Raw genomic sequence first — 12601 nt, forward strand, 5'->3', positions numbered from 1 at the left:
GGTTAAGACTCTGGCAGCGCCGATTTATAACCAGATGGCGCTGATTATTCTTGTCCGTGGCCCCGATTTAGATTTAGGTGGCGCTGATTATCCTTGATCGGCGCCGGTTAAGAACTCAGGCAGGGTCGATTTTTCTGTACCGGCGCCGATTTATAACCAGATGGCGCCGATTATTTTTATCTGGTGCCGATTTAGATTTAGGTGGCGCAGATTATCCTTGATCGCCGCCCGTTAAGACTCTGGCAGTGCCGATTTTTCTCGACTGGCGCCGATTTATAACCAAATGGCGCTGATTATTCTTGTCCGGCGCCGATTTAGATTAAGGTGGGGCTGATTATTCTTGATTGGCGCCAGTTATATACAGGCAGCGCACTGCTGATTATTTTTAACCGGCGAAGTTGTTGGGAAAAGGGTAGTTAAAAGAAAAGATAAGGAAGATATGATTGTGCTTTGCTGGGGGAAAGTCTTTCCTTACTGTTGCTAATATTATATCAGTGTATAATTTTTTTTAGCGGCGCCTTTTCTTTCCTTTATTTTTATTTTTTCAAGCAGCGCCTTTTCTTTCTTTTACTTTTTTTTTTGAGCGGCGCCTTCGGCGCCGCTCAAATATTAGGGGGGGCGCGCGCCCCCTGCGCCACCCCCCTGGATCCGCCACTGATAATTACAACAGATTGAAAGATGATTAGTACACCACTAACTGTTATACCAAATTACATCAAATACAAATACATATTCGAAGCTCCTCCATATAAATATATTTGTATGAGAGTCTATGTTTTATCAATGCCCTCTACATTGGTATTAATTGACATATAACGATGCTTCTGTGTTGGCATGAGCAATGGTTAGTACAAATTGTAATTAATTAACTACTCAAGTTCATTCCAACTGGAAGTTCAGATTGGATCCAGTTGAAACTAATTGGTTTCAACTGGAACCAATTGAAACCAGTTGCCTCCAAATACTGGTTATATGGAAATTAGAACACTCTGGAACCAACTGGATGCAGTTGCCTAATTGGTTTCAACTGGAACCAATTGAAACCATTGCCAACTTGTTCAAGTTGCCCAATCGGTTTCAACTGGAACCAATTGGCAACTGGTTTCAATTGGAACCAGCTGTTCAAATTTCCCTATTGAAACCAGTTGGCCAACTGGTTTCAATTGGTTTTGCTCTAATTGGTTTCAACTGGATTTTGGTCCTGGGTGAATGATAAAGGAGATAAAATATTTCGCCCCGAAATCAATAGATTTTTTTTATCTCCTCCACCTTTATTTCTCCTCCCCAGTATTTTGGGGCGGAGAATCAAACTCCCCCCCCCCGCCCTCCACCTGGCGCCCGTGACTGACGAAAAAAGAGAGAAAAAAAACATGCAACTTATAACATTAAAAGCTTTTTCATTGTTCTTATGAAGCTCACCCCCCCCCCCCCCCAAAAAAAAAAAAAAAAAAATAATAATAATAATAATAATAAAATAAATAAATAAAATTAAAAAAAACCTCAGCTCAGTGACCGTCATGAGTCCGTATGCTCGATCAGCTCTTAACACAAATCAAATTAGTTACTCATAGGAAAAGACGAGGCATATTAAAAAATAAAATCACCCTGGCATATACCGGTATCACTTGGCACTTCATAAACTGACTGCACTACAACAAGCCACAACCAAGCTTACAAACAATTGTCTTTAACCTGTCCAATTTTTCTCAATCAGGACACTTCTTCGAAGCTTTTACTTGTGCCAAAACCAAGCTGAAGCTGGTAAAGGCAAGTGGTCAATAAATGAGATAGTTTGTTTGTTTAATCATTACATATTCCAATAATCGATTTGGATTTTCAAATGAAACGGCAATGAAATTGTGGTAACCACCACACACGAACGCTGTCGCATGCAGGCGCTACCGCACTTGGTCGGTAATGTGGTACGGTACGGAACTGCCGAGCGGCGTGGGCGTGGTCATACTCGTATTGACTGCTGCTGACATGACCCCGTTCGATTTTGATTTTTTATAACGTTAACGTTAACTAAGTGTTAACAAAATGAGTCAGTTGGCCTTAGCCTGGGTTTTTTTTCCTTCCAATGTCTTGAATGGACTTCTAACGTTAATTATCTAGATCTAGGCCTACAACTTAATGAAGACTTGTCTTGTCTTAGTCTTAGAGTTAGACTCTTCAAGTTAGACTCTTATTCTTAATAATTTAAAGTCTTGATAAATGATAGTTGATGATTCAACTTTTTATGTTGAATCACTCAATTCAGACGGAATCCTTATTTCTAACTTAGTCTTTTATTTTGGCATTATAGATGGCCTTATTCTATACTGGCCCTTTGTGTTAATTGTTTTCAATGGTTTTATGTTATTGACATATTAGTATTACAGTTTGTTTAACTTCACATTGTATGCTTTTTTGTAATGTTTGTATTCTTAGAATCTGACTTAATCTTTTAGGGCCAGTCACTCACCAGTCCAAGGAAAACAGTATGCCAATTACTGATGGAGCCACCCTACTGAAAAAAAAAAATGAATATTGAAAAAAATTAAATAGATCTAAATAAAGAATAAATAAATACGACCGCTAAAACTTAGGCGCAGAATCTTTAGACTTTTATAATAGTAGTATGGACCCTTGTAAAACTAGAACTAGACTAGAACTTACTAAGTCTAGATTGTGAATTAATTAGTGTTTCTTGATATTACTTGCAGATAATGGCTCTTGCTGGGTTGAAGGTCATTGAGATTGCTGGTCTAGCACCAGTCCCCCATGCAGGACTGATCCTTGCAGACTTCGGTGCCAGGGTCATCAGGGTGGACCGACTTGCTCAGATGAGTGACAAACTTAGCCGTGGCAAGCTGTCTGTCGCCCTCAACCTGAAGTCGCCAAAGGGAGTTGAAGCATTCAAGAGAGTAAGCAGCGATGCTGATGTTCTGATTGAACCCTTTAGACCTGGTATGAAAAAAAAACGGCAAGAGTTCCATATGCACCCCACTAAAATTTAAAATAAAAACATGGATAAGGTTCAGAATGATATATCTAGCCCTAGTATGAAACATATATGATGGGGGATTCATATTTCGAGCAGGATCTAGTGCGTGTAACTGTCCATAAACATCAGTTTATTCAGTCAGTAAAGGGTCTGTGAGTCTAGACTAGTCAAACTATTGGCTGATAATCATTAAAATGCCCCTTTCGGTATCAACGCTTCTCGCTAGCATAGCGGGAAGAGGTCTTGACTGCAGATAAAATGAGGTGAGTTCAAGTCCTCACTAAGGTAAGCAGCAGTAAAAAATGATAGAAAATTCTGAAGTGAGCGAACCGGAATTCTCAACAATCTTTTGTTAGTTTTGGTGGGGGGTGCATATGGAACTCTTTAAAAAAAAAGAACTACCCTGTAAATCTCAATCATGTGAGCAACAAAAATGCTCAGCATGATTTATAGTTCTCAGACATGTAATTGTATGAGACAACTTGTCTCACGTAAAGAATAGACAATTAAGATCATGTGCAATGAGAAGTGTATACTTTCCAAAAAAAATTAAAGGTAATCAAAAAGAAAAAAGAAAATTCATTGAAGAAATTATACTTTAAAAAAAAACTTTTAAAAGTTATATATTTTTAAAACACATTTAAGAAATAAATTGTGATTTTTTTTTAAGGATGCAAACACAGAGGACAAACAATACAGTAGGCCTTAACCTCATCAAAAAGCAGGCCTTTCCATAACTTAGCCAATATTGCAACATTCTGAGCAGTATAGTTTTGTAATACAGGCCCATTCGAATGATAACACACCAATTCACTAATCTGTACATTTCGCTTCCGCCATTAAAATAAAGTTGTAATGTATTTCCTATGCTCTCAATATATTACTGTTCAGTGCCGAGATGCTGTTTCTATTTTTATTTACTTAAGTATATTTCTTATATCTTGCAGCACTATTTTTTTTATTCCAAATATGTACATATCTCTATCTCCTTTGACATTTTTTTTGCCCCCCTTCCTCTTCATTCCCATTTATCAATGTGTAATATTTTGTGTAAAAGAATTTATATTTTTCATTTATGTCATGGGAGTGGCTTGTGTTTGGAGGGGGAGCAGGGGGACATGCCTCCGGGCAACAGTGCTGAATTTCACTTTTGTGCCTCCTGACCCACTTGCCACTCACATATATTTCTTTGCATGTTTGTTCATGTATACTGTAATTGTTTTCTGATGTAATGTATATGTACTTTTTTATATTGGTCAAATAATAATAATAATATAGGTATATTTATGGAAACCACTTCAGTTCTGTAAACTGTTCTCCCAGTGGGCCCTGCTATTTTTATAACCCCGGCTTTAGCTGGGCTGCCAAGGCGCTCAAGCATTCAAGGAATTTCTTCCTACCGGGTACCCATTCACCTCACCTGGGTTGAGTGCAGCACAATGTGGAAAAATTTCTTGCTGAGGGAAATAAATAATAATAATAATATTACCTTTCTGTCTTTGATCAAACTTCTCAATAGGAACCATGGAGAGGATGGGTCTGGGTCCATCTGCTTTGATGAAAGACAATCCTGGATTAATCTATGCAAGGCTAAGTGGGTTTGGACAGGAAGGTCCTATGAAGCAAATGGCGGGTCATGACATCAATTATATTGCCACCGCCGGTAAGTTTCAAGGTTCCATGAAATTTGCTGTGGCTATCATACAGTTACTCTGATGGAAAAAAAGATAAATAAATCCTGACTTACAAAATTAAATAAAACCTAAGACAAGTACCCTTATCTTTATATTATTCTGAACCAAAAACTATATTACAATCCTAACTCTAACCCTATGCCCTCTGGCCTCTAAGATATTAAGACTTGGGCCCCGTAACTCAAAGCTTAGCGATGGTAAGAAAATATGAAAGAACACTTCTGATTGGTTTCTGGTCAGTATTTTGCGCCAAATGCGCTTGTAGCATTGATCTTGATTGGTCAGTTCATTTAGCGATTGATCGCTAATCTTTGTGTTACGGAGCCCAGAGCAAATGTTGCCTGATCAGATGTCAGGCACTCATTATTTTAAGGAGAGCCCCATGTCTGCGCACCTGAAAATTTGACTTAAGATTAAACAAAAATATATTTAAATTCTATGAAAATTTTCAGTTCATAATGTTCCTTATATATTCTTATGTGCAAGTGTACCAAAACTCTCAGAAAAAGTAGAGAAATGTATGACTTTCTTGGAAGAAATTGATTGAAATAACAGCAAACAGACAATAATTTGTAAAAATATTAGATGCTTTTATTGTGCATACCGGGTAATATTCAACAGAATCTCAATGCACTTATGTAATTTGGTCTTCTGTCAGTATTAAACTTAGTAATGCATTAACAATAACACAATTATGATTCGAAATTAACAAACTAACATTTTATTCAACGAAGTATACACCTTTCATAAACACAATGGGTTGTATTCTAATAATTAAACCTAGGTTTAAACCTAGGTTTAATCCTAGTCTAAACTAGAATCATGAACCATGCTTCTGTGGAATGCTGGCTTCAATTTTTTCCATATCGGTGGCAATTTTAATGTACCAATTAATCAGTTAAAATTCATAATATTTTTGTATTTTCAAATTCTCTCACATTTCATGACTCAATTGATTTTTTTGACAACTTTTTGCAGCAGGATAAGATTGATTTTTTTTATTTGGTGAATGGGTTGACAACTGGCATTCCATAAAAGTGTGGTCTAAATGAACCCAGGTTTAACTAAACCATGGCCATATATCAGAACGTACATCACCCAATATTTTAACATGAGAACAAGTATAGGCTTTTATAATATTTTCATTTGTCTAATTATTTCAGGGGTTCTGTCTGCACTTGGGCGAACAGGAGAGAAGCCCACCTTTCCTGTCAACTTGCTGGCAGACTTTGCCGGAGGGGGTCTGATGTGTGCCATGGGCATCGTCATGTCTCTGTTTGAAAGAACAAGATCTGGACTTGGCCAAGTCATTGATGCAAATATGGTGAGTATGAATAAAGTAATCAAATTGGATATATAGTGGTGCTGAAAATTTAGTGAACCCCAACAGAAAATGAACATATTTAAAGTGTTCAAGTTCTGCCGTGTTTTAGATATAAGTCAGGTGATGAAATATGACATTCAATTCCCTTTTAAGACCATAACTTCATCCTTTGATGAGGTGTTACTTTGAAAATTGTCAACAGAAATGTTTCAACTTTTTCAACTTCTAGAATGCATTTTTGTTCCAAGTTTTATGTACCTAAAACAAAAAAAGAATACATGTTTGTTGTATAGTGTGAAGTTCTCCTACTTTCATAGATACAGAAGAACGGTGACTTCCAGTGAGGGATTGTAATGTTTATTTTGTCTTAGATCATCAAAAATATTGAGGGAACAGAAATGAGGCACAGCTGGTATGAATTTTGACCCTTATGTGTTTTGTATTATTATAAGTAATTGGACCAAACTTCAATATAACCATATGGTCACTTTGTCATTATAGATTAATAACCTGATGACTCTCACGTAGCATGTGTAAATTTTATATCTCCAGTGATTGATTTATATTGTTTTATTTCAGTGTACGAAATACATGAGGGCGATAGGTGATTTTGCCCTCATGACAGCCCAAATCACCCCTAAAATACTCCCAAAATGCATGCTTTGGGGTGACTATTTTTTCTAGAGTCACCCAAGATCTGTCACAAGTTACAATATGCAAGATTACTTAGAAAATCAATATTCTAACTATGGCAGAATAATGATATTTCCTTTAACATCATTTTGCTTGTTACCCCTAAATAGTGACCCTTAAAATGAAAGAAATAGCCCCAATGAGGGGAAAAAAAGAATTTCTATGAAAAACAAAAATTACTTCCTTCCCTGTTTTATTTTCAGGTTAATGGAGCAGCCTATGTTAGCTCATTTTTATGGGCGAATCGTGATATGGGTCTTTTTGGAGATGATGCCAGTAGAGGAAAGAATCTTCTTGATTCGGGAGCTCCATGCTACGATACATATCGTACTCTAGATGCAAAGTATATGGCAGTGGGCGCCCTGGAACCCCAGTTCTATGCTAAGTTCTTGGAAGGTGAGCCCTTTATTGTAATATGTTGTCATAATGGTAATTCATTTGATATTGGAGGCTTTGTCATATCGTTCCGTGCAAGCCTTGCGGGTTGGTTGCGGGCAATCACCTGCAACTCACACGCAAACAAGTTTTGAGCATGCTCAAAACTCTTTTGCATGCAAATCAGACTTGCATTCTTGTTTGGCGATAAGCGTTGTGTCACGTTTAATGAGAAAAGATCAGCATTTGAAGAGAATGAGGAGGAAGGGGTTAGGGTTACAGAAAGCAGGGATGAGAGGAACAGTAGGAAAAATGATAGTATGTGGGAATTAGAGGGTGAGGATGAGAAATCTTTATAATAATATTGTAATATTCATATGTATATAGGGAAACCCTGGTTTAGTGGTCCACCTACACTCTCCCAATCAGTTATATCGGGAGAAGAGACCTGCTGGTCAAAGTGATTCAGTTGGCTTTTCGTCTCCCAGGCACAGATGAGGCCAAAGGGTGGGATGGAAGAATAGGAAAAATGACAGTATGCGGGAAGAGGGGGAAGGGGATGTAGGTTTAGAAAGAAGAGAGGGTGAAGATCATTGGCATATTGATGGGGGCACAGTTGAACCCATCCTCCCCCCCCCTCTAGAAAAATAAAGAACATGAATGAATGAATGAACAAACGAACGAACGAACGAACGAACGATGTAAATATTTCTAAGCACTCAATTTTCTGCTTATTACTTGATGACAGGAATTGTGAAACAAAAGAGTAATCAATAAATGAATAAATTACAGTATATTCAAAATGTATTACCTTTATTACTATATGATAATTGATATACAATATTGGATAATAATTTTTCATTGCAGGTATTGGACTCGCTGATGACGATGATCTACCTCCACAGTTGAGCAGGGAGGACTGGCCCAGTATGAAGCAAACATTTGCCAGTATCTTCGCCACCAAGACCCAGTCAGAGTGGACCCAGATCTTTGAGAACAGCGATGCCTGCGTCACTCCTGTCCTGACTAGAGACGAGGCATCCCAGCATCCCCATAACAAAGCCATGGGACACTTCTTGACGAATACCAAAGGGGGGCGCGAACCCGCCCCTGCTCCGATCCTGTCGCGCACCCCTGCTCGGCCTAACTCGATGGCTCTCCCAGCTGTCGGCCAAGACACACTGTCAGTTCTGTTAGAGGCTGGATACAGCAAAGATGAGGTGAAGGAGATGTGCGATAATGGGGTTGCCGAAGTGGCAAAAGTGTCTTCCAAGTTATGAGGAGCTTCCACAACAGGGTCCTACTGATGGCGCGAAATCAGCATGAAGCAATGAGCATCCATAAAATGTATTTGGCTTTCAGAATTGTCAAAATATATAAAGATCAGATTGCAATTGATGATTACCTGATGGCAGTCAGTGATGGTGGTGGGAAAATGCAGAGAAATGAAATAAATGTTGTAAGGAGCTTAATTGCGAGAGATGGGTACAAATATCTAGGAGAATGAAGGTGTATGCAATATGTTCCAAGGTGATTGCTCATCTATCTCTCTCTCTCTCTTTATTAAGATGAGGCTCAGCAATTCAAATGGTGTTCAATAACAATTTCTTTGAATGCATGTGACAGCAGCCTTCCAAGAAATTCTAGTATCAAAGGGACTTACAATTATTGTTGACCAGCAGTGATTGTGAAAATTACTGATGCTGTATTAAATTTAATATGTTGTGATGGTTTGGCTTTGGTGAACATGCTAGTTTTTGCTGTAAATTTCCACTTTTAACCATGGTCATTGTAGCACTTAAAAAAAGTTTGATTGATTGATTGAACTATGATTATTTTAAAATTTGAAATATATGACAATTCATAAACATGCTAAAATTTCAAATCTTTGCCATTGCTTAACATACATGTAGCCATCTGGATCTGGACAATTTCTGAAGTGATCCAATTAGAATGAAAAACATTCAGCTTTCAACAAGTTAATTTATCTTCAAAAAGTTAACAGTTCAAAGGATAGTTTTAAAAAAGGATTCATTATTAAACACCAGTAGTTTTCAGGATAATAAAGACGTTGAAGGAATCTAGTTCCTTGACAAATCATTGTCTTTTCCATTATTCACTATGATGGCCTGAATCTGGCATAAAAGAAGTTCTTTCGAAACCAGGATTTAAACCTGCTTCTGGATTAATGAGGTATAAATGTTTTTAAGTGTGTGCATGGTCAATGTATGTTAATTTGTGTTTATTTTCGTACGTTTAAAATGAGTTCGACCACACCCTTTATTTAAAACGTTTTTGGAATGAGGATCACTTATTCTTCCCTTTACTTCGAATGAGTCAATGAGAGAAAAATGCAGAGAAAATAAAAAAAATGTTAGAAGGAATTGCAAAATGGAGTACTCAACAGCCTGGAGATAGGAGATGAATAAGATATTTCCTTTAAGGTTATTGCACATTATCTTCTGTTGGTGAAGAGATTCAGCTATTCATACGGTAACAGTTGTTAATTGTATGACTTCCAAGAATTTCAATTGTTGACCTGCGGTGATTGTGAAAGCTACTGTATTGTGAGCAACTGTAATATGTATAGTTGTTTCATTTTTAAGACCCCCTGATTTTTTTTTTTTTTATAAATTAGGATCATTGATTTTTTCTCTTCTTTCTTAAATTCTAACTTGTTCATCTGTTCACTTGATTCCGAAATTATTATCTTGCCACTGTTTGCCTCTGAATTCTTTTCCATTTCCCTCAGAGAAATAGCATGTAGCATTGATGAGAAAATGAAATAGTAGATCACCAAGGACATAGTTTGCAGACTTAATAGTATTCTGTTAGTCATCTTCATCTTGTTATTTCAAATCATTCCATCAACTTTATGTTATTTGTGCTTGATGGAGGAGACATTGTAGTTATTATCCTCCGGAGGAAGACACTTATTTTGCAGGGTGGAGCACTAAATTAAATCATGTGTGCTGGAACCATTTTGTTATAGTCTTCATTTGAGTTATGACTGATCTGATCAACCTCCGCTGTGGAAATCCATCAATGTCGAAAATTTTTATACAGGAAATTGCTAAAATGTCCCTTTGTAAATAAAGAGGAGCAAAGTGAATTGTCAAGACAATGATGCATGCATGAATATATATACATCATACTTAGAAAACGTGTTTAATAGACATGTGCATTTTACATGTTGGTGTTGCTGGCTTTCCATAGTTGTGGTTGATCGGATCAATTTTAACTCAATTTAATATGATGGGGCCAAGGTGGTCTTAACACAGTGGTCTATAACGGGTTACCTCGAGCGATGTTCGTGCAGGCTCCACTTCACTACCGCTACACTACGCTCCACCTACCCGAACATTGAGATGGTGAACCAGTTCGGATATACCGAGTCACAAATGTGGGATGGAAATCATGTTTATCGTAAAAATTAAAGAAAAAAAATATAACGAGAAAGATGAATAACTTAATATCTTACTCTACACCCGTATTTCACTCCGTGTCCATCCTCCGGTTATCCTCAAAATTGGTGATTTTGGGCCAGTATCTTCTTCCTCACACTTATTATTCATGGCCGATTTTAAAACATCGCATGCAATCGCGATTTGTTTGACACGAACATCGCTTGAGGTAATAACGGGTTTGTGATCAATCAATCAATAAAAAAAAAACCCTGTTCTGATTAGTCCACTCTTATTGACAAAAATGCATAGTGAATAATGCTATTTTGCAACTGATTGCAAGTATTGATTGTACATGACCCTGGTCCCTTGGAAATGATACTTCAAAACTGTCCATCTTTTGGTAGTTAAATTCTCTAACAAGCATGTATTTATTAAACACTTGACAGTCAGTGAATTGATACAGCCACCAACTTTACTTACTATTAATGAATGAATTGAAATTTCTGAAATGAAAATGAAAGTTTTCAAATTATCATCACCTGTATTGTAATAATACGTCTACATTTATAAATAGTTACTGATAAGATTGTTGTAAGTAAATGTCTTCATTAATTTTATCGGGAAGCATGTTTTTTACTTTCATGTTATTCCTCAAAAGAATATAATCTGTCTTGTTCCATTATGACTTGGATTTTTTATACTAGTATGTGAAATGTTCATTTCAGGAATTATTGAATTTAAGTTTGTAAAGTCTCTTTATGCATTTTACCTAAATATTTTGATGTATTGTTGGGAAATGGGATGGAATCATTATTTTTCCATTTTAATCTTTGATGCAAGGTAAAAAGTTGATTTGAAATGCAACGCAGATGTGTATAATTGATAAATTTCACAACTGTTACATATGTCGCAAGCTTATCTGTTACGATTAAAACAAAATTACTGTACAAAAACAGATATATTTACCTCTCAAGTCCCATTCATGATTGCACATTTGCATTTGCTAGCTGAAATGATCTTTGCATTTTTTCTTCTACTCATCAACTTCTTCAAAAATAAAGAAAAAATAGGGGAAGAGGGAAAAGCTAAAAAAAAAAAAGACTATCAAATGGATATAAATAGGTTAAGAAAGTATGATTCGTATTTTCATATAATTCAAATGACAAAAAATGAAAATAAATCGTTACATAAGAGTTTCTTTTACACAAAGTTTTGCAGAATGCTTGGAAGTTTCACTGACATTGCAGTGTGCACATCTCATGCTTGAGATCCCATATTTCAAACGTTGTTTTCTCCTTATTTTTGAAGCTCTTGCCTTGTTTTTTTTTCTCCATTCAATAAAGTTCTTGTATTGTTATTGTTAATTGATTTTAACAAGTTATGTTTCAATTGAATGCTTAGGATGTGCTTTTTAAACTCAATAAAAATCTCAAAATTCATTTGGGGCAACTTTTTGTTGGTTTTGGGGTGGCTGGTCACATATGCGACAATTTCATCTTTGTGAGAAAAATATAAATCTTATGAAACATATTCATATTGGAGTATAAATAATGTTGCATAATGGAAAATTATATATTTTTATGACGAAAAGTTTTTAAAATAAATTATGAGATTAAAATCTATATTGTCCTCCTTTTGATTCTTTGTTGTACATTATATTTTTATATATAAGATGGTTTACTTTGAATAGTGATTCTGATTGATCAGGGGCCCATTTCATAGAAGTTGTCACACTAAGCTACTGAAATTATTAAATTTGTTTGGCTGATAGTGACTTACATTGACGAGTGGATATCATGCGCGACCAAAAAAACACGTAAAAAGATGTCTTTTTCAAGATAGGGCACGTTACGTACGTAACGTGATAAGGGTGTCAAAAACACAAAAATATTGAAAAAAGGGTATCTATTTCGCTCGGAAAAATATATACGTGTTTAGGGTCAAATATGCGGGGATGACAATACTTGTTATGGGGTGCATTTTCAGAATATGGAAAATACGTATTTAGGGTGCTTTTCAAGACCCTGTGGTCGCGCATGTATCCACTCGTCAATGGAAGTGCCCCCCCCCCCCCCCCCGGGGCGCTGGATCAAGGCAGCTCGAGCTAAATAATAATAACAAT

The 12601-nt window shown here is 36.5% G+C and overlaps 1 protein-coding gene across 2 annotated transcripts; it reads left to right on the top strand.

Annotated features, from left to right (window-relative positions):
• The first annotated feature begins 1620 nt into the window (after positions 1-1620).
• On the top strand, positions 1621-12097 carry LOC129262501 (alpha-methylacyl-CoA racemase-like). Of its 2 annotated transcripts, none has more exons than XM_064099702.1 (6): positions 1621-1767; positions 2706-2949; positions 4506-4649; positions 5844-6004; positions 6901-7093; positions 7940-12097. In XM_064099702.1, exons 2-6 carry the CDS (start codon positions 2709-2711, stop codon positions 8350-8352), a joined length of 1152 nt encoding a protein of 383 aa, XP_063955772.1. In that variant the 5' UTR covers positions 1621-1767; positions 2706-2708; the 3' UTR covers positions 8353-12097. The 2 variants fall into 2 exon arrangements, with proteins under 2 accessions (XP_063955772.1, XP_063955773.1); XM_064099703.1 differs by having other exon boundaries at positions 1628-1761.
• The last annotated feature ends 504 nt before the right edge of the window (positions 12098-12601 follow it).

Source organism: Lytechinus pictus, chromosome 5 (genome assembly GCF_037042905.1).
Source record: "Lytechinus pictus isolate F3 Inbred chromosome 5, Lp3.0, whole genome shotgun sequence".
Lineage (NCBI taxonomy): Eukaryota > Metazoa > Echinodermata > Echinoidea > Temnopleuroida > Toxopneustidae > Lytechinus > Lytechinus pictus.